General features: G+C 35.2%; 4 protein-coding genes across 9 annotated transcripts in view; 3 read left to right on the top strand and 1 right to left on the bottom strand.

The window, feature by feature from the left end:
- The window catches only part of LOC108732313, an 86,240-nt gene that overhangs the window by 16,329 nt on the left and 47,868 nt on the right, over positions 1–22,043 (bottom strand). Inside the window, exon 1 of one of the 3 annotated variants that reach the window (XM_018463037.1) lies at positions 2,849–3,008. The exons of the other annotated variants lie outside the window; for them this stretch is intronic. The gene's annotated coding sequence lies outside the window, so the exon portion shown is untranslated. Of the gene's footprint in view, positions 1–2,848; positions 3,009–22,043 lie in introns of those variants that run through there. 3 annotated transcript variants of the gene reach the window in all.
- On the top strand, positions 6,275–7,311 carry LOC108732320 (bombyxin-related peptide A-like). The gene is made up of 3 exons (XM_018463046.1): positions 6,275–6,340; positions 6,635–6,800; positions 6,995–7,311. Exons 2-3 carry the CDS (start codon positions 6,638–6,640, stop codon positions 7,195–7,197), a joined length of 366 nt encoding a protein of 121 aa, XP_018318548.1. The 5' UTR covers positions 6,275–6,340; positions 6,635–6,637; the 3' UTR covers positions 7,198–7,311.
- LOC108732319 lies at positions 7,865–11,261 on the top strand. 2 transcript variants are annotated; one of them, XM_018463044.1, is made up of 4 exons: positions 7,865–8,099; positions 8,381–8,559; positions 10,568–10,897; positions 10,953–11,036. In XM_018463044.1, the coding sequence occupies exons 1-3, from the start codon at positions 8,036–8,038 to the stop codon at positions 10,838–10,840; spliced, it is 516 nt and encodes a 171-aa protein (XP_018318546.1). In that variant the 5' UTR covers positions 7,865–8,035; the 3' UTR covers positions 10,841–10,897; positions 10,953–11,036. The 2 variants fall into 2 exon arrangements, with proteins under 2 accessions (XP_018318546.1, XP_018318547.1); XM_018463045.1 differs by lacking the exon at positions 10,568–10,897 and having other exon boundaries at positions 10,953–11,261.
- Positions 12,316–21,773, top strand: LOC108732311 (A disintegrin and metalloproteinase with thrombospondin motifs 3). Of its 3 annotated transcripts, none has more exons than XM_018463031.1 (16): positions 12,316–12,522; positions 14,355–14,772; positions 16,149–16,429; positions 16,488–16,618; positions 16,792–17,129; positions 17,239–17,391; positions 17,455–17,568; positions 17,629–17,761; positions 17,841–18,010; positions 18,066–18,247; positions 19,255–19,376; positions 19,638–19,770; positions 19,826–20,082; positions 20,138–20,403; positions 20,463–20,724; positions 21,049–21,773. In XM_018463031.1, the coding sequence occupies exons 1-16, from the start codon at positions 12,348–12,350 to the stop codon at positions 21,343–21,345; spliced, it is 3,432 nt and encodes a 1,143-aa protein (XP_018318533.1). In that variant the 5' UTR covers positions 12,316–12,347; the 3' UTR covers positions 21,346–21,773. The 3 variants fall into 3 exon arrangements, with proteins under 3 accessions (XP_018318533.1, XP_018318530.1, XP_018318532.1); XM_018463028.1 differs by having other exon boundaries at positions 16,134–16,429; XM_018463030.1 differs by having other exon boundaries at positions 12,317–12,522; positions 16,140–16,429.

The following is a 22,043-nucleotide window of genomic DNA, read 5'->3' as shown; positions in this document are numbered from 1 at the left end:
GATGTTTTGCAAGTAGCTCGCATGTATCTTTTAAAGTGGATTTAAAAGCAGCTAAGGACTTTCAGGGGTTAGAACAGAACATACAACAGCGGAAAAATGGAAAAACAAAACATCAAATCGATTCAAAACACTAGAAAGGAAACCATACAATTTTGTAGTTAATTAACAAAAAATATGCCTTAATAAATGTATAAAAGATTGCTTTGTGTTTTATACTTAAATAATAGATGACTGATAAAATTAAAACAATTTTCATTATTGTTATTGATTATTATTACACTTCTGTGAAACTTGGCAATAAGGTCGTAAACAGAAAAGTATTCAGAAAAAATTTTAGTGAGTTTCTTTGAGATATCTAATACGTATTTATCGACCAATAAGAAAAGTGCTGTCGGTGCAGAGATAAAAAGGTAATAAGAAAAAGACAGTCATATAGTGCCTGAATTTTTTGCTTTTCCCGCATTCCTTTGTAGCATTTCCATCAAATAAAATAATACCTACGGCAAGATTTCATGAATATAAAGCAGGAGAAACTCTAAGAGGTGTAAGTATTACAGGAGGAACAATAAAAACTGCCAAAAACAAATGGAAACAATTCTTAAACCAGAAAATTAAAGACAAATAACGAATTCGACTCATTTCAACTCAGTTTTCATTTTCGACTCGCTTGGTACTCATTCTGATAACGTATGTAATTTAGGTTTACCACCGGGTACGTTTTAAGTCAATTATTCTCTCTCTTCTTCTTTCACTTCAAATAAAGTGGCAGAAATAATAAGCAGTAAAGTAAACTACTATGGCATAAGCTGCAGGTTTCTCAGTAATTATTCGAGAAATGTTGTACTTGTTATACTGAGTTGTGCGCGATAGCACAAACGCCTTAATTAACGCGATAACGCGAAGACAGGAGAACACAATATATCTCACACACATACATTCACACATGTAAATGTGCATTACGTACGCTTATGGAAACCAATCAATAATTCATTTCAATTAGGTGAACTGCGTTAGTGCCTCATTAAGTAGGACTTCGCGCCAACTTTTATTCATTTAACCATATCTCATGAGATTCACATTAATTTCATATTCCGCGTTCACAGAAATAATTCCATTACGAACACCATGCAAAGTGAACCGTTCGTATGAAATGTTTTCATGAATAATGTAAATGCGTTCTGAAATTTCGACCTAAAGCCAAAACCAGACAATTCTCATTGGTTGTTCATTAAGGTTTTTTGGGTAACTTGAATTAAGCGTCAGATGTACCGTTCGGTGTACCTACAACATTAAACTGAGTCTTTTTGCATGAATTGTTCTGGATTTGTAGTTGGGATTCTGATTAATACGGGACTTTCGGCAGAGAAACTTTTCCCGTATAAAAACTATGCCCTTTCGCTAAATGTTTTTTGGTCGTTTCAAGGAGAACGAAAATCGATAGAAAGGTCCCCTTCAACACAGCAGCAGCAGTGCTTTTTTTTATCCAATTTCGTTTTAATTAAACATCAATTTTTCATTTTCGCTTATAAATCGAGCACCATGTTTTTATTAGCTCTCTCAGCTCATAAACTGAACCACTGAATCAAAAAATTTCACGAATTACACATCTACATCTCGTAAACATCAACTTATCTAATGTAAACATTCCTTGGTTTTCTCTATCTATTTTCTGTTTTCATTATTACAGCTTTGATGTAAATGCTTCACTATAAAATGAGCACTGAAATTATTACTTTTACAATAAAGGGGTTTAAAAAAATACAAAAATCCATTGACTTCTTTGCCATATTCATGAGTATCAGAGTATTTAGTAAACCTTGCTGAAGAATCAATTGAATAACATTGAAATTATAAAGTGTAAAGACAAATACTTATAGTTTTTCACACTTGATAGTTTAGGTTGAGATCGTTCTATTAAATAGATATAAAGTTCGGGAGAATTTAATGGGATTGTTGATTGCGAATAAATTACCGACTTTGTAAATACCTTATAAACTCAAATATTTATTTGGTTGATTTTGTACGGTGCCAGAAGAAAATTAAATTGAAATTCAGGTTTCAGCAAATCATTTACTCGCTTTCATTTCAATTGATTTTCACAATAGGTCCACAAAAATTTATTGTCATCAAATATTAATGTTCGACAAACAAAATATAACGAAGCCTTTTTTTTCAACGAAACAATGACGAAACGAAGAAACAATAAATTGTAAAGTTTCTGTATAATACACATTTCGTTTTATTTTTAGAATCGCTTTCCAATTTATTTTAGTATGCCTGAGGCTTAAAATCACACGTAAAACACTTTTATTGCTAATTGAATTTATTTCTTTTTGGTTAATTATTCTAACATCTGCGTATTTGAAGACCGTAGGGAGTCCTCCTGTTTAAAACTGACAACACGATTTTCCAATATTATAAACAATTCTCAAATGTTTTTATGAATATCTCGCTGATGTACTCTTGATTATCGTTTATTTATTTGATATGGCAAACAAATATTACAGATTTCAGCAAAATTGAACAGTAATAGTTTGTTCCATTTCCTTCGAAATTTCTTTGTACATATGTAATTCTGTAGTTTCTTCAAGAAACTCATCTTGTGTATCAACAGGTATGCCAAACGGCGGTTAGGAATTACTCTGAATCTTTTCGTATTTCAAAAGTTGCTCCATTTATACAATTCTACACTTGAACAGGAATTATTTCGACCCTAAAACATGCTCTTCAATATTTCAATCTTTTTAAAATACAAATGGCAGCAGTGACAATATTTTGCGCAATATTTCGGGCACAAATATTACCTGCATCCCTAAAATCCCTTATCTTAAGAATCAGCTCATTTTACCTTTCCGTTGCTGCTGTTATTCCCGGATGCTTTCAATACACACTGAGATCAATAATTACAGTTATAACTGTGTGATAAGCAGCAGTGTAGCATAAATGAATCGTTCACATCGTTCAGACAGCGTATCGAGCGTCACTACGGCGTTACGGGAGCGTCGCGGGCGTCAGGAACACTGACCAGGACTCAGGCGGGTACAAAGAAAGGGTGTAGAGACGGGAGATGGAGGAGAGCGCGTAGAGAGTCCCGGTCGGTATTGAGATGCGCCGCTTCATGCTGCTCCCGCTTATTCCTCGGGATTTTAAAGGCTTAAAGGATAAAATACTACATCCGAACAGGGACGGATCTAGAAACCAATATATTTACCAACGGTAATATTTCAATTAACTGGTTTCTTTTTTTGTAAATGAATATTACTAAATAGCAATAAAAATTATTAGCATAATCCTTTAGGGATTAGCAACTGATCATGCACATTATTAAATTCTACACATTCAGTACCCAATTATACAATTTTAAAATGTTTATTTAAACTTATATGAACGTTGCATATTGTTTTAACCATTTAAACATGTAGAAACCTAAATCTTTACCTATGTGTTATGAGCCAGTATTGCCCTGAGTCCTGTCCTGTTGAAAAATCCTTAGGAACAAAAAGATCCTAATGAATATTTAATAGGGACTAATAGGTGTGCTTTTGGTTTACAAAGTAAATACCTGCAAATTATTTCTTCTTTAACTAGAGTCCTTTTAAAATAAACAGCAAAATAAACAAGGGATTAATAATTACGTATCTATAGGTAAAATTCCCACTAAAACAATTTTGGGAAATAAATAAATAAGTTGGGTAAGTATCTAGTAAATTTTATTTCCTAGAAGACGAAGCGTCTATCACAGAGTCGATCAGAAAACAAAGAATATACAAAATGGCTTGCTTTTTTGTTTTTAAGTTAAAAAGACATGTTTTCTATTAATTTTTAGCATAATATCCTTAAAACCCCAGTCATTAAATTTCCATTTAAATATTTTTTACAAATTTTGGTACATTGTTAAGGTCAATCATTCGGATAGCTGTGATTACTGTTTACAAGTCTTCTGCTCAAATGGACAAAAAAATAGAGAATTAACTAAATAAACCAAAATTTAATTAATTACATGGTCATGAATTTTATATGAAATTCGAAAACAAGCTTGAGCCTTTCTTAAATCTCTAACTCCATCTCGTTCTCTGCCACTATGCCTCTTTCTCTTTTTTCTAGTATTTCACGTTGAAATATTTCGTCCTGTCTCGCAACCCATCGGCATGCAATATTTTAACAGGATTTATGAACGCATTTAAAATTAAATAAGGATGATCTCGGATTATTCCGTAGCCAAAGAGGATTCTACGTTATGTATGTTACTCTCGAAGCTGCAGAAATCGTCCTTCTAATCCTTTCTGAACTATGCACTCTTTTAAGAAGACTGAAAGGATTTTGAAAGGTACAAAATACTTCTTCCTTGAAACTCTGTTAGGAGGATGCTTTCCCAATCCAGATTCCCAAAAGTTTCCCTGGCACCTGAGGACGATTCTTATCGTATAACAGTGCCTTTTGGGACTCGACGTCTCATGGAATCTACTAGGACCTCTTAAATTGGACATTTTGTTTACACCTGGTCGATTTTACAGATTACTGCAAGAGATGACAAACTTTCAGTTCTCTGTGCTCATCAATTCGGGTAACCCTGTATTAGCCACTCTATTTTATACTTTAGTTTATAAATAGGATTATAAGGGATCATTAATTAAGCGTCTTTCTCGATTAATTGAAGCAACAAGTGTCGCCAATAAGTAATTCTAAATTAAGTTAACATAAGTTTTGAGATAAATTCGCTGCCATCCACCTACAATCCTGCCTACAGGTTGGATCCAATATAATGGTACATCTTTAATATATGTGACCCGTCACAAGATCATTATATTATTAATGGATCATTAACATATGCCGCCTCCTCCTTAATTGCTGTATTTTTAAATTTTAATGAAGTATCAAAACGAAAAATAAATTAAGTTGTACATCTGACGAATTCAGCTGTTGTTTTTTGTTATGTTTTTGGAAATTTGTCGAATGAATAGCATGAAGGGATATTCTGAGAACTCCGTACTGAATTTTGAGGAGATCTTCCTGGAACTGGTTAGTAAACGTTTGGAACTCGATGTCTGTTTTCCGATGAAATCATTTTGTCTCAGCTGAGACGTACATACGTCACGGTAAAAGTAATAAACTGATGATTATATATAATAACCATTAATTAACAAGTTTGTTTGCATAATTCCCAATTGGTAGAGTAGCAAATCGATTCAGAAAATCTTACATTTGATCGCTGGTGTTGAGAATAAATTTCAAAACACCTACTCCAGGAATTAAAATCCTGATGACATTTTCACCCTGCATGCGCCTCTAGATAATATTTTTCATTCTATGTTAATTTGTGAAACCAAACTTTAAATAAAATAATGATTTCTTTCGTTGTAAAATAAACCTTGAATTTGTCGTAAAGTTTTCATCATCGAGAAAATTCCCAAAGAAATCCTCAGCTTATTGAATTTCCCGACATTTGCGCATTAAAGTTCAAAAGGGAGTAGTAATTCACTCCCTTTTCAAAGAAGCTTCTACTTACAACTAAGTTGTTTGCTCTGTGGTAGTTACACAATATTAAATATTCCATGAAAGCTCAGAGCGTGATGCTGTCAAATTTTGACATGGAGAAAATTATCTTGATAAATTTAAGAAGAAATCCAAGCATTCCTTTAGAAATCGTAAAATAAAATACATGTTTAGTTTATTAAAAAGCTACAACACCTATAAATAACAAAAACAAAAGAAACAATTGAAATACTATAGACTACTTAATTTTCTAAATCACCAGCCAAAACCAAGAAATATTGTTTTCCATTTTTAGACAGTTTCCACGATACCTTTATGTATAAAATTTATGAATAGTTGTCAATTATTAATTAATTTTTCGCCTGAATAAGAAACAATTGTTGTGAGTTGACTGTTGCGCGCGCAACATCCGTTGCATGCTAAAAATTTTACGCTCAACGGGTCAAAAGACGAATATTTTAATACATTTTTCTGTAAATTTCAACTAGATGCCAGTCAATTAAAATCTAGTGGCGTTTGTTTTCTAGAAAGTTAATAATAGGTATCTAATGATAATAAATGCAATTTGTGTTCGTTATCGAAAATATGTAACACCAGCGTTCACAGAGCGCGTGGGTCTTAACTAAAATTAATCTACATGTAATGTATGTATTATACGGAGGTTTTCAATATATGAACTATTAACGAGAAAGAACAGTTTTCAAGGTGTTTTTCAATGAACACGTCATAACAACTGATCATCTACATGGGGGTATATAAGATCCAGTAAATTGCCGTAAATTATCAAGTGGTGAACTAACATCATCAGTTTAACAACGTCCCTGGAGCCATCCACCCCATCCTACAGGTAAGAAATAACATTTAGGTAACATTAGACTTAATGACTAGTCTATTTGAAAAATTTTAGTAATCTTTTGATTATTGTAGTCATGAATGACAATAAAAAGAAATAAAAATCTCACTATTTTTAAAAAAGTGTTTTTTATCTATCAATATTTTAATTTATTTTCAAAGAGCTTTAACACAAATGATCCAATAACTAACTAACAATCATGATTACTAAATTCACACCTTTTGGTAAATGTTTTGAGATAAAAGTGCAGCGTTATTTGATATTAATTACCAGCCATTTCCTTTTTAGATAATGAAACATCTTTTGATATCATGTTGGTTTTGCGTTCTTGCAACAATCCTGGCATCATCCTACGGTCAAGTACAACCCTATGCAGAACGATATTGCGGAGCCAAATTTGCTAACACATTATTTGCCCTTTGTACACAAAAAATAATCAAAAAGATTCCAATGGGTAAGACACACTCTACCATTATTGAATATTTAATACTTCTGAGTGAATATAGTAAAGAAAAGAAGAAAAATAAATATGCAATTATTGTCTTATTGGTCACAAATTAAACAATCACTAGCTTTACTCAATTAGTGCTACACATGTGTGTTTTAGTAATTATTATGAAATGATGTTTTAGAGATAATTTTTATTAGATTACAGAGATAATTATCCGGATTATTCTTTAAACGAAAACAACGAATTGCCGGCCTATTTCTCCTATCCTAAGCGAACGATGGAGTACCGGATGCCCATTGAACTAAGGAAAAGAGCGAAGGCGACCCGGGAGTGTTGTGTCAACGCTTGCACCATGAAACAACTGCAAGAATACTGTGTCAGTTACTTGGTGTATAAATAAATTAAATTTCCATCTTACTATTGTTAATGTACCTAATACAGTTTGGACTGTTGACAGTATGATTATTGTGTACAAGTCTCTGGGTATTTTCATTAAAAAATTGCATAATTTTTGTTCGTCACTATATGGTTCAATAAATACTTCAATTCGTTCATGGAAATAAAGAATATTGTAAATAAATGTTATTATTAAACTATTTGACACATTGTTCAATAAACAATGAATTAATTTTATCAAGTTTAATTAGTCTAGATTACCTAACAAATTGTTTAGCTCAACAGTAAAGTCTTGTTAAAAACACACACTAATTTCAGTTGTGTCTTTAGGAGATAAACCAGATAAAATCAAAAATTGTCTTTTAAGGACATCGTCTGAATTTGAGTCCATTTGATGATAATAATTTCCATCGTTCTGCTCAACAAATATGAAATAGAGATTTACTTAACATTTACTTATTTAAAACCAACTCAAAAAAATTTAGATAAAACATATGGAGAAAATTGCAGCTTTTTGATAAAATAAAATCCTGTTGTAATTACGATAATCCAACTCAATTATATATATTTATCATCATCAAGTAATCATTAGGTCAAAGTAGGCAGAGAACTAAGTTTTCCACTTGTTGGTACGCGTTTCAAAATCGTAGCCTCCTTTTCACCGGGAAATTCTGTCCCGTGATCGTTTTGATCCTGCGCGATGCTCTCCCGTAGGAATGTCGGTCAATATGTTGTTGTTGTTGTTGAATCTGTCGCGAAATTGCACGCAAATATTTAATTTACAGTCTAATATGAGTTTCAACACGAATAATTATTAATGAAAGTGACTATCGGAAGTGCAAATGGTAACAATAAAACCAACGTTGGGTGTTTTCTTCCTGCTAGGCTGCCTCCTCAATCCTCTCAGTAAGTAAACGAAAAATCGAAATTGTCACTGATTGGTGACTCCAGATGGCAGTGTATTAACCAACTAAACCTTCGGTTGTTTATTATCAATATCTTAGGACTGACGACCTTATGATGACGATGATGATGATGAGTATGTCATAGCCATAAGTGAATCAATATTAATGAAACATATTCTTTCAACCTACAGGAGTTAATTTCTTGAGATAAACGCTCTATATAATATTATCTACAATTAGTCATTTTGGGATTAAAGATTAAATTGCTATTTTATTTTCTAGACTGTACCAACCAGCATGTTAGCAGTTTCGTTCACAAAACGCAAGCAGCGTCGGAAAAACTCAGTGACCTATGGTGCTATCGATGCGATTCCATGGTGGACGGAGAGAGATGTTTAGATTTGCAAGACAACAGCAGTTTTCTGCACACAAAATGCCACCATGACCACCGAATATGCAGGGTAAGCACTAACGATAAACATTTAGAATAAAAAACCTAATCACGTAGATATCTACTATTTTAAAAGACAGTAAATTTTGATGTCCTTCGTCGTAATGTTTGATACAAAATTATATAATGTACATTAGGTACTAAATATCGTATCACGCCCTGTTTATAAATGCTATCATTTAAATATGTCCAACGTAAAAGGATAGGCAACTTTTAATTAAAAATTCCGGTGTGATTAAACGACAACATCCTGTATGTTAAGTGTAGGCCTATGTCGCAGTTTCAGCCCTTAATTAGACGCTTTAATTCCAGAAAACTGTAATTAAAGAAGAGATAGATGCACAAATTATCGTTACAATCCTATATAGAATGACAGATATATATTTACGTGTTATTTTATAACAATGCTTGCTCCGCTATACTTATCCTGATAGGGGTTTGTCTTCAGTTCTTTTGGATATCTAATTTCTGCTGATCTAGAAATCTTACTGTACCATTTACTTTCTTCAATTAAATTCTTTTACTTGAACTGATGCTTGCTTTACTTTAGTTTTCTCGTTCTATATTCTCATATTTGAACACTTTCATAATCTGCCCCTTATATTTATGTTATGTTGTAGATTATCTTTAATAAAAAGCTATGAATTCCAACATGCCACCGTTTAAATCGACCCCTGTAGTAATCATCATACAAAGATCCCAAATTTGATATCTACATTACATTCTAGTTCACCTTCTATCTTTGACATTATCTTTGTTGCGTTTACGGTCTCCTATTAAAATCCATTAAACATCACACCTTTTCTGCTTGATTTATATACCCACCATCGTCACCCAATCACGCATGAATGCTCACTCAACCGATTTCACTATTAAATGCTTCAACAAGTTGTCTATTAGGTAAATGAACCATTCGCTAATATGTGACTTAATATATTTTAAGTGTTCCTAACTATCCGCAATTACCCTATACGTTTACACATATAAATTATTATTTTAAATTCTTCAAATGGTAGACTCGAATAACGCAACTCAATCCGGATTATTGGTTCAATCGATCGAAAGTTCGAAATTCAAAAGCAAAAAAGTACGACCCAATCAAGGATTGCAGCGCGGTGTCATTGTTTATTCATTTGTCCTTTGTTTTGCGCGCCTTCCTTTGTGTTGTTAATTTTCTTCTCTTCACATACCCATAATCCATTGCAACTGTGGAACATTCAATTCCTTCTGGGATTACGTGGCCACCACGCGTCATTCAGAATTTGCGTCCACTCCCAATTAATTTTCCGATATCTCCCTCATCATTGACAGAACATCGCAGTAACGTAATTAACTCGTTGCGCTATACATGTTATGAAATGAGACATGAGGTGAAATTAAAGTTTGCAGGAAAAACTCGTGCAACAGACGCATGGCTAAATAGAATGTTACGAAAACATCGTTATTGTTGAAAATTAGGATGTAACGACCACGTAAATGTTAATCAAAAGGTTATAAACTTTAAAACGCTAAATTGGTTCAGTATAAACACATTTAAAATAAATAAAAAGTACATCCCATTCAATATGTGCAACTAATGTCTCATTTACAAAAAAAGAAATCATGTATATATTCCCTATAGGGCAGAGTGCCGCAATATGCCTATCTAATTAAGAAATAAACTAATTGTAAATAATGAAGAGACGTGATCGCTGCCGTCCAATCGATCTTCAACGTTTCGAGCGAAATCAATTATTCAATCTCGAGGCATTCGGCCGAATTAGGTCAAGCTTGTCGCAATGGTTGTTCAGGATGTCAGAAACACCTCCATCCCTTCGCAATCAAACTAACTTTACACACACGTATATAAACTGTGGTACAAACAGCAAAAGGAATTACAGAACAACATCAGTTTGGCCTGTAATTTATCGAGACTGTCTATGACGTGCTGATGAGACCAAATGTGATAGTTTCGATGAATTATTGACCAAGAAGTTAAAGTTAGTTAGAGAAAAAGTAAAAAGTTGTAATATATTTAGGTGAAACGTATATCGATGTCGACGAGTACTGAGGATACAACAGGGAAGCCGAAACTGTGGCTGCTTCAGAGAAACTGCTCGAAAATCTGCGAAGCGGGCTGCATTGTCATAGGGGAGAGGACAAAGCTGCACTCCTGCACAACTTGCTGCGAAAATTCTTTCTGCAACTCTGGCAACGCTGCCCGAAGTTATCATAAGCAAATTTCCAATATTTCTCTCGTCTTCTCGACGTTCATATCGATTCATATCAAAACGTACTTTATAAAATCATAAGAATGAACAAACGTATCATGTCCTTTGACGTCCTAATAAATTTTTAGGGAAAATCAGGTCAGTCACGTTTATCACCATAAAGACAAGTGATTCGGTTTTCTTTTTTGTCTAGATCAAAAAAATATCCGTCTCCACAAACACCAAAGACACAACCGGAGAACCAAAACTTTGGTGGCTCCAAAGGAACTGTTCTAAAACCTGCGAAGCAGGTTGCATTGTGCTAGGAGAGAGGACTAAATTACACGCATGCACCACGTGTTGTGAATTTTCCTTCTGCAATTATGGAAAAAGCCACGGAGTCAGTATCACCACATTTTCCGTTCGTCTATCGATTTTTGGATGCCTTACTGTACAACTGTTCAACTTAAAATTCATTTTTTAATACCTCATGTGTTTGAGCATTTTTGTATCTACAGTTTTTGAAAATAAAACGTCTCTACCTTCATACGTTTAGTTTTATTTTGTTAAAGTGTGACAGTGAAGCGAAAATATTGCACTTCTTTTGTTAACATTTTATTTTGTATATTCAGAAACGTGCTTGAATGTTTAAATACAATTGTTTCCATTATAGTACCATATGCAGATATTCTACGATCATCTTTTGCATCTTGATTGTGCTAAAACAATTCCATCGTAGAGAACTGCACTGTACCATGACAGAAATCCTTCAACAATCATGCATCACATTATATTTCGTTTACTTTCTGTAGCGATGTGATCTTCAATTTGACCGGCGCAAAGTAGAAAAGAAAAGCACTAGGCCAGAAAAGGAAGGAGACAACTCTCGGCCAAACTCTTAACCGGTGAGGAGCGTATAATCCGTACAGTACTGCACGGAAAAATTGACCATTTTATCCACTACAATTGCATTGCTCAAATGTGCTGTTATTGGTACCATTTACTACTGAAAATATCAACGAGATGTTTATTTATATTTGAAGACATATTAAAGGCTTTAACGCTTGTTTTCGACTCGCACTACTATTCATGATTGAACAAAACTTTTGGCAGGTACTGTATGAAAAAGTATGTTTAATGAACAAGAGTCGAGAGTATAATGAGCTTTTTTCTCCCTACCTACGATTTTGCCAGCGCCCATCCAAGACATTGGAAGGGGCACATCGCTAGAGAAAGTAAATGAAGTATAACAAGATTGAAACTAAGGATCCTTGCAGCAGTTTATTCTAGTTCTGGATTATAGTGAACGATTTACTTTAAGAAATTCGTTAATGAGACACAACTAAGAAAGTAGAAGATAAAAAAGAAAACCTTACAGCTAATATGTGTGGATTTATTGGCAATCGCAAACTGAAGCCGCCAGTGCATTTGGGTCGTTCCCTCAATTCCACCACATTAACTAAACACAGTGTAGCTGTTGTTTTCCATCTTAACAGCGACTTAATGAGTAATTAAGTCAAGTGCAGGCCATGTGTTAATTTGCTGCTACCAATACATTAGCTGACGTCCGCCAACAATATTTTATTAGTCATTACCGACAGGCTTGACAATGCACAAGTCATTGTCTGCTCTTCTTCGATTTCGATCGATCATTTTTTATGTCGTTTTCGTGTTATGCAACGTCGAAAAAACTCTTTCCGAAGATGTGACCCTTGGTGATGGTGATTTCATCCCATTCGCAAGTCCTGAGGATGATCTTGAATACATATCGAAACGATATTACGGTGAATATTCATTCAAGTGTTAGGTTTTATGTTTGGTAAGACTTTTAGTAAAGTACAGAGATGTGCAAAATGGTTTTTTAAATACAAAATGCAAATACCTTTTTGTTTTGTCAATTCGAATGTAAAATACAACATAGATTTCCTTTTTGTATTTTAAATGCTCAATACAAAATGCGTACTTTGAGTTTTTCTAAACTAATAGTGGTGTTTGCACTATATCACCAGCAACGAAAATTGAGTATGATTCATATTTTTCTGTTTGAAGTGATTGAAGTATAGTTTTTCTATATTTATGTTATTATTTCTTCAGTTCACTAACAAATAATTCTTCTATATGCTTCCTTATTTACCTTTGTCACCCGTTTTAATTGAAGAAAAGACACTGATGCCAAAATAGTTTGTCTACCGTGAAAGATCAGAGCCAAAATAGGGTTGCAAACAATTTTATTGATGTAAAATCAACATCAATCGTTTTATATCAAAATATTTACAACCCCATTTTGTTTCCGATCTTTTACACATTGTAATAAGAGTAAGAAATGGATTCCGAGTTTCTTTAGCTTTGGGTTCATCTAATAAGTGAAGTTTTTCGAATCGTTTTCTAAGAATTTTGGATTATATGCATTTATAAGCATACCACAATATCTTGTAGTATATCAATCTGATATTGTTTTGAGGGGTGTTTTGTCGTAATTCATAGAATTTCGTAGTTCCTTGCTAAAGGTAAGATAAGTGATGATTTGGCAGATGCTGATATCAATTTGGAACTTCAAAATTCCAAGAACCATGACTGACATTTGACGGCAAAAATTTATTTTGCATTTTCCAAATGGAAAATACGTTTGAAAAAGTATTTTAAATAAAATGCGAAATGTTTTTCTCAAAAAAGTATTTAAATGCAAGATAAAATACGATTTTTTATTTTGTTTTTAAATGCAAGTATTTCAAATAAATCACATCTCTGGTAAAGTATGAGTCGATTAGAATCCAACAAGTAAGGCAGTTTCTTTTATAATACGTTTGAAAAAGTATTTTAAATAAAATGCGAAATGTTTTTCTCAAAAGAGTATTTAAATGCAAGATAAAAGTACGAATTTTTTATTTTGTATTTGCATTTTAAATGCAAGTATTTCAAATAAATCACATCTCTGGTAAAGTATGAGTCGATTAGAATCCAACAAGTAAGGCAGTTTCTTTTATAATTTTAATAAATATTGATGAAAGCAAATTACATACACCTACATATAAGAAAGATGCTCAAATTTTATACATACATATATGTATAGAAGGCACGTGGATACTTAATTATTTTTTGAAAGACCGTCGGAAACTTGAAGAAAATCTCGTAAAAGAGCAATGCAAATGACAAGATCGATGTTTTTGAAAGAAAAGTACAACTAGACCAACAAGACGTGGCCCCTCGGATTGTAATGCCCACAGATGCGCATAGGACGATCACTATTCTGTATTAAAGTGAATCATTCAAGTTCAGCTCTTCTTCGAGCTAAGAACTCGACGCACACCAACTGCCCCGGGCATATAGCGGACATATAACAGAATAAAAACACATAAAACTGGAGAAACAGTGTGTTCCCACTGACCAACCCTTGTGCATTTTGCGCAAGTAAAGAAGTGAGGGGCCATCTTTCGATGGTTCAGCTGTAAACAAATTAACAATGCGGAATTTTAAACTAAGTATACACGATGCAGTAAAAATGTAAATTATCCTCTTGTATACTCATAACCCATGCGTGTTTTATACGCTTTAAATATTAATTAATAGTAAAAGGCCAGACCAATGTTTTAAGCACTAATTCATTAATAACCATTAGGTTCCAACATAAAAGATAAACGAGGCGAAGATGTAGAGATTGTTGTCCCCAAAATTTTCCATCACAAACGACGTATGAAACGTGACTTAAACCCGTTGACTTCATATGAAGAAGTAGTTCATGAGGTGACTGTGAATTTAGGGAAAATGAAACTTGAACTAAGACATAATGATGATTTAATAATCCCTCGGAAAGGTACGTGGATTTATGGGAATTTTACGAAAGAGAAACCGTTGGAGAAATGCTATCCCACTAAAGGGGACTCAACAAAGTATTCCCAAAACATTTCCGCTTTTATTACCTTATGCGGTTCAAAAATTATGGGCCTTATTCACAGCGGTAACGAAAGCTTTTCTGTAGAACCTTTTGAAGGGTCCGACCAGTTACACATTTTGCGTAGAATTACCGTTCCCAAAAGGCAAGTATCACAACTAGCACATAAATATCGGGTTGTTCGGAAAGTCATTTCGTCTTTTTTTTGTGGAAATGAAAAACAGTTTTCGTATAATAAACAAATACTTTATTAAATTATATATTGACCGTTCTGGTCCAACACCATTTGCCATCTTTCTGGTAGTAGCATAATTCCACACTCATAAAAGTTTTGGTCTTTGCTGGCAAAAAACTGATCGAGGAGGTTTTCGACCTCCTCATTTGAGGTGAAGGTTTTACCGTCTAAAAAATTTTGGAGTGACCGGAACAAATAATAATCCGATGGTGCCAGGTCTAGAGAATATGGTGGGTGTAGCATTGTATCCCATTCAAGCTGTAAAAGCTTGTGGCGAGTGACCAAACTTGTGTGAGGTCTCGCGTTGTCTTGGTGAAACACTACACATTTCCTGTTGATTAGTTCTGACCTTTTCTGTTGAAGTGCATCATTCAGTTTGTCCAGCTGATGACAGTAGACTTCGGAATTAATCGTTGTGTTATCCGGTAAAAGCTAAAAAAAAAACGATTCCTTTAAAATCCCACCAAACAGACAGCATCACCCTTTTTTGGTGAATATCGGCTTTGGAAATGGTTTGAGCCGGTTCATTTTTTTTGCTCCATGACCTCTTGCGTTTGACGTTGTTGTATACAACCCATTTTTCGTCCCCAGTGATGATGCGCTTCAAAAACGGATCATTTTCGTGACGTTTGAGAAGCGAATCGCAGACGTCAATGCGGCGACACAGATTTCTCTCTGTGAGAACATGGGGAACCCATACATCGAGCTTCGAGGATAATCCCAGGCCTTTCAAGTGGTCATAAACTGTTGAATTTGATAAATTTAACCTCAATCCGATCTCACGTGTTGTTATTCGCCGGTTCACATCAACTAATGCCTTTATTGCGTCTTTATCAGCTTCAACCGGCCTTCCCGTACGTGGTGCATCATCGACATCAAAATTGCCGGATCGAAATTTAGCGAACCAGTTCTGGCACTGGCGTACTGTCAACACACCTTCTCCATACACATCAGTCAATTTCTTTCTGGCTTGAACAGCATTTTTACCCTTTCTGTAGTAAAACAGTAAGATATGTCGAAAATGCTGCTTATCGCTCTCCATATTTAAAAGGGCACCAACCAAAAACTACTGCGTAGAATTAATTGGAATTTTTCACACACAAGCCTTGCTATATGAGCTCTCAAAGCACATAAAAATTATACGGCTGAAATGTGAAGTTGGGTGCAAAAGAATACAATTAAATCCTCTGTCGGGAAAAAACGAAATGACTTTCCGAACAATCCTATATTTGTTTTTGTTTCAAAATAAAAAAAAAAAACAAGACGTTCAGTTACAGACTAAACAGAACTAAAAGAGAAAGTGCAACCCCTAGCTCTTCCTGGGAATTCTTTAATCTAACAGGCGACACTTTCGATATAACTGGTGGTTTAGAAAGTTTCGGCCTGGAAGAACTCCACAAAAGAACCAAAGATTTAGACGATGATGCCGAAATGTACAGAAACCAGGGGCGTACACAGAAAATCTTTACAATCGCCGTTGAAGATAATTCGTTATGGACTATGCAAGACGGGCACGATGATGATATTGGATATTTTGTGGATTCCGCATGGGATATTAAACTCAACAGTAAGATAATGAAAAATAAGGGTTGAAAATTATATATTATACTACCGTTTTATTCAAGAGCACCGTTCACGTCCATCTTCAGGGTCTCCGCAACGTTGGCTGGAAATTGCAGTGGCTATTGACAATACCGTCATATCGTTCCACGGTAAAGATAGGGTTGAACATTATGTTCTTTCCTTGATGAACATAGTGAGTAAATTAAATTAAATCACAAATTAATCGAGTTAGGACCAATTAATTTCCAATTTTCCTACGAAAAATATACGAATTATTGGTAAACTTTAGTCTTTAAGGATTCTATCTCCACTCATTCATTATCAAATTACATTCAACGTGATACTGCATCTATAATTTTGGGACAGGTAAGCGCAATCTACCAAGATCCTTCGCTTGAAGCTAACATGCAACTTATAATCACCCGGCTGTTCTTTTATGAACACAAAAAGGAGAATGTGCTTCGCCCAGGAAATTCCAAGAGGTCGTTGGAGAACGTGAACGCGTGGAATCGCAGATTACATTTGAGTTTGGCCCCTGGTGAACCACAACACGACGTAGCAGTCTGGTTGACGAGGGTCGACATCGGTGGTCCATCAGGATACGCTCCTATCGGTGGTGCCTGCGATCCCAAAAGGAGCTGCGCCCTCAACAAGGACGAAGGACTATCTAGCGCGTTCATAATTGCACACGAAATGGGGCACTTGTAAGCAATACATTTACTAAGGGATTATTTCACCCTCGTCGTAATAACTAGATAATATATAGCCCTCTTGTAAGGAATATAACAGTTTGGTTTTTACTAAATTGTATAGGTTAGGTTTAACCCACGATGGAGATAAAAAATGGAACAACAATTGCGGGGATGAAGCAATCGATGGAAGTGTCATGGCCCCAATGGTCGCCGCAACGTTTCACAAATTTAGTTGGTCGCAATGTTCCAAGGACGAATTTAAATCGAAACTCAAGTAACTGGTCACTGACATCAAAAAACTTTACACTATTTGTGAATTTCTAATTTGCTGTTGTAGTAAATGGTTTTGCTTAAGAAATTCTCCCCCGAATCAGGGAGAAATTCCACTTAATGGTACTGTCTATACAACGTTTAGTATGGATGAACAGTGTAGAACAGAATTTGGGGACGGGTAAATCCATAAAAAGGGGATTAAGGGTAGAAACCTATTGCTAAAGAAATATTATTGCAGGTACGAATTATGCAGGGCGTTCGACGTTTCAGAACCATGTTCCCATTTGTGGTGCAGCCACGAAAAAACCCCATTGGTTTGTAAGACTAAAAAGGGCCCCCCTTTGGAAGGAACAGAGTGTGGCTTCAACAAGGTAACTGGGACATTTGGTGAACGATTTTGTACTAAAACTGAAACCTACAAAACCTTCAAAATATTTAATATATTTGTAGTGGTGTATTGATGGATATTGTCAAGATGTGGACGTAAGCAAATTTGGAATGGATCCAGTAATTCACAACCCCCAAGACGGTGGTTGGAGTGATTGGTCTGAATGGGGTGCATGTTCCAGAAGTTGTGGCACGGGGGTCCAGTTTAGAACCCGAAAATGCGACAACCCATTGTAAGTACGGTGCTTTACAAATAATAATTAATAGTGAGATATACATTTGGGACAGACCATCTTATGGAGGTAGCGAGTGCTTCGGATTGTCCGAAGAATGGAGGGTGTGCAATTTGGAGAAATGCCCAGGACCTATGACAGACATTAGGGCCCAGCAGTGCAACAGACTTCCGCAAATATTAAAATTAAGGGATCAAAGGGCCAATGTCACCTGGTTGCCTTACGAAAGCGATGATGGTACGATAATTATTTTCGATAAACCGTAAAAATAGGGTTGCTACAGACATAAAACTTTAATCACGGTTGGTTTTATAACAGAGAATAGCAACAAATAAAACTCGCGACTTAAAAGACAGAATGTAATAGTAAATTGTAAGAAAATGTTCGTTTTTTCATCATAAGGTCGTCAGTCCTAAAACTGGTTGGACACGTACCTCCACTCTTTCCTATCCTGAGCTAAACTTCGCATTTCCCTAAATCTATTTGCGAACAGTAATCTGATCTAGGTCTACCTCTACCCCTCCTAACTCCTGTTTCTGCCTCTAATATGTCTCTGACTAGACCTTCATCCCTGAGAAGGTGTCCTACCAACCTATCTCGCCTATTTTTTATTGTCTTCCATAGAGTCCTCTGTTCTCCTATTCTTTCCAATACCTCTTCATTTCTAACCTTTTCTACCCACGATATCCTCATCATCCGCCTATAACACCACATTTCGAACGCTTCTAACCTTTTCTTTTCCGCAGTGCCCACCGTCCATGTTTCGCACCCGTACAACGCCGTGCTCCAAACATACACCTTTAACAACCTTTTTCGAATTTCTAAATTAACGGTTCGCGAGCATAGAAGTGACTTCTTTCTATTAAAGGCGACACGACCCTGCGCTATCCTCTGCTTTATATCCCTAGTACTCCTTTCGTCCTGACTTTCTGACTTCCTAGATATCTAAAATCGGTCACTTCTACCAATTTTTCGTCTCCTATCTTTATATTCGCGCTTTCCCTACTTTTACTTCCCTTGCATACCAGTATTTTAGTTTTACTTTTATTTATTTTCATACAGTACTGATCTGTCAGTACCGCTTCCATTTTATTTTTTTAATCGTTTTTTTTAATAATTAAAAAAAGAAGAGAAAGAGAAATAAGGTTATTATTAAAGGATTTATTATCCAGAAAATAATTTGGTGGATACATCACGTATTTAATTAAATTCTAACTGATTGGCACTCTGTAATAATGTTTCAGAGAGACTTAAGTGTCAGTTAATTTGCCTCGGCAAGGAGACCAGAGAACTGTTCGTGACAGGGGAAAATTTATTGGATGGCACCCCATGCAGTTATGACAACGGAAGCGATATATGTATTCAGGTTCAGATACACGCAATATATTTCAAACAAATATTAAACGAACTTTCAAAAATATTATGCTATTAAAAAACACGGTCATTTTTTAATTTGCTTTTCACCACCTTTACATATAAAACATATATTTAATTAGACAACTATGTACAGTTGGGTGTAGCAAAGAAACCGACTCTTTTGTTTTACCGATTTCTATAGACAAATATAATCTCAGTTCAATGGATAATCTATTGTTGAAACTGCATCTACTTACGAATATATTTTAAGGGTTTGTGTCAACCAGTGGGGTGTGACGGTAAGCTATTTTCCGGGGTAAAAGAGGATGCTTGCGGGATTTGCGGTGGCGACAATAGCGACTGCAAGGAAATCAGAAAATTTCACCAGAAGAAAATCAAAAGAGGTTTGAACTCACATACATAAAAATTGTTAATACCAGTGCACTTATGCAATTTCAGAATTGAGTAGACTTGCAGTAATTCCGAAGATGTCTAGAGAAATAAAGATCCAAGCTAATCTAACCGCCCATGCTTCTCTAAATCTATCAGTAGCCTTCATATTGAAAGATAGGCTAAGACGTAAATACCTCCTGCCAATTCCCAACACGAATTTGTTCAATGAAATTATCGAAGGGACCAGATTTATGTACACACGACGGGGACCTGTACATAATTTGCAAGCTAGAGGCCCCATTTTGGCAGAAATAGTAGTTTTGGTATAACCACTTGTACAATTTAAATGATGCCTGTAATATCTAACCTTCATTTTAGCTTCACATACCCAAAACTGATATAGAAATCGGCGTGAACGTTTCATACAGTTCGAGTTTCTTCCTCAACAAAACTTTACTGAAAGACGACGGGAGATACGGATGGTTGCAAGGTGGCTGGGGTGCTTGTACAGCTAGCTGCGGCGGCGGAAAAAGACAAAGGACAGTCGCATGTTGGGACCGTTTACACGAAAGGATTGTTCCGAAAAGGCATTGCTCCTTGGCATTTAGACCTGCAACGCCAACCGAGAAATGCAACACTTTTAGGTAAAAACACCAGCAGCAAAAAGCGATTTAATTTTGCTGCACTGTTACCCATTTTACAGTTGCAATTTTCAATGGTTGTCAGGGCGATGGGAACCATGTAGTGCCACGTGTGGTTCCAACGGTGTCCAGTACAGAGAGGTCTATTGTGTCCATAGATCTATTTGGTATGCAGCCTTAGAATTAAAAAACGAAACGATCCGCGACAGCCCCTGGCGTTACATGGTAAGTCCGAACAAATGTGCTGGTCAAAATCCACAAACCACTCGGCCCTGCCACAGAATACCATGCCCATCGTATTGGGAGTTTGGAGAATGGTCTCAGGTAATCATCAAATAAGGTCATAATACGTTATATTTTTAATTAAGAGATTATACCTTTATTAAACCAATAATACCGGTACTCAATTGATAACGCGTTTATCTCTATATACGAATGTAGGTCGTAGCTGGTGATATACCTTCTGTTTAACCCCCATAATATAAACGACTGTCTCTCAATTTCGTTTTCAAAGATGTTTCATGTTCAAAGTCATTTTTTGTATATATATTATACTTGCTACAGCATCTGCAATAAAAAAGCGAAAAGTACAACCCTGTAGTTACTGAAACATATATACTTTTAACTGATTTTGAATGTCTGTTTAAGTGTTCGGTTTCGTGTGGGACCGGTCTTTCCACGAGACAAGCTAGATGCACGCCTTTCACGGAGGACGAAACCTTTTACACCTGCGGTCCCACTCCTCCCATTCAGAACAGGGTTTGTACAGGAGCGACCACAAAAAGTGAAGAGAAATTATGCCGGAAAAAGAAGAAATGCACCGGCGATTTATCGAAATATTGTTCCATCAAAATACTCCAGCATTACTGTCAGGTGGGGGGATTTCGGAAATTGTGCTGCGAGACGTGTAAACAGCATAGGAAACTGGCTCCAGTTAGCTCATAATTTTCAATAAACGTGATACAGTTAGTCCAGAGACTTGGTTGAATACTCCTTGCAGTGTTAACATCCATTTATTACGAACAGTAATATGATCTAGGTTTTCTTCCACCTCTGTCTATCCTTATTTCTGCTTCCAGTATGTCTCTAAATGCTCCTTGTGTCTTGGAGAGTATTCTGACATCTTATCTCTCATGCACCTTGTATTAACTTCCCAGTACCCTTTCTTGTCCTACCATTTCGAATACCTTCCCATTTCTAGCCTTTTATATTTTTTAAGAACCGTTTGTGAGTAGAAAGGTGATTTATTTGTTTTCCATTGTCACATATCCAATAATCGACTACTATCTCCTAGTTTTTGGTCTTCAAAATGAAATATCAAACTTTCGTTGTTACATTTAATAAGTTTATGAATAAATGCGTTTTATACCAGACGTTTATTATTATTCCATTAAATTTTCTGATGAATCACAACAAAATACGAAAATATTCTCTAAGTATTACGCGTGTATTTGCACAGCTCTTAGTTTAAATAGCCAATAGAATTATCATTAAATTAATACTTTTATAGACAGTGACACTTATATTTAATAACAGATTTTACCGCGGTTCATATTAACTGTAGGCATTTAATCTATTTCTTTTATCAGTCGAATTCTGTAGCTGATAATATTTGTACGTATTAAAAGAAGATAAGCTGCAAA

Source organism: Agrilus planipennis, unplaced genomic scaffold, assembly GCF_000699045.2.
Source record: "Agrilus planipennis isolate EAB-ADULT unplaced genomic scaffold, Apla_2.0 scaffold30, whole genome shotgun sequence".
Lineage (NCBI taxonomy): Eukaryota > Metazoa > Arthropoda > Insecta > Coleoptera > Buprestidae > Agrilus > Agrilus planipennis.
The sequence above is the reverse complement of the archived record's forward strand: the minus strand, read 5'-3'. Positions and strand labels throughout refer to the sequence as shown.

What these genes read in the sequence shown, in the direction of transcription:
- LOC108732319 (XM_018463044.1), top strand. Translation starts at nt 8,036, where the DNA reads ATGGTAACAATAAAACCAACGTTGGGTGTTTTCTTCCTGCTAGGCTGC. An exon ending in CTGCCTCCTCAATCCTCTCA is followed by an intron (nt 8,100 to 8,380) that starts GTAAGTAAACGA and finishes TTTATTTTCTAG; the next exon opens with ACTGTACCAACCAGCATGTT. An exon ending in ATGACCACCGAATATGCAGG is followed by an intron (nt 8,560 to 10,567) that starts GTAAGCACTAAC and finishes TAATATATTTAG; the next exon opens with GTGAAACGTATATCGATGTC.
- LOC108732311 (XM_018463028.1), top strand. Translation starts at nt 12,348, where the DNA reads ATGCACAAGTCATTGTCTGCTCTTCTTCGATTTCGATCGATCATTTTT. An exon ending in ATGGGATATTAAACTCAACA is followed by an intron (nt 16,430 to 16,487) that starts GTAAGATAATGA and finishes GTTTTATTCAAG; the next exon opens with AGCACCGTTCACGTCCATCT. An exon ending in TGGCAGAAATAGTAGTTTTG is followed by an intron (nt 20,083 to 20,137) that starts GTATAACCACTT and finishes CCTTCATTTTAG; the next exon opens with CTTCACATACCCAAAACTGA.
- LOC108732320 (XM_018463046.1), top strand. Translation starts at nt 6,638, where the DNA reads ATGAAACATCTTTTGATATCATGTTGGTTTTGCGTTCTTGCAACAATC. An exon ending in AATCAAAAAGATTCCAATGG is followed by an intron (nt 6,801 to 6,994) that starts GTAAGACACACT and finishes AATTTTTATTAG; the next exon opens with ATTACAGAGATAATTATCCG.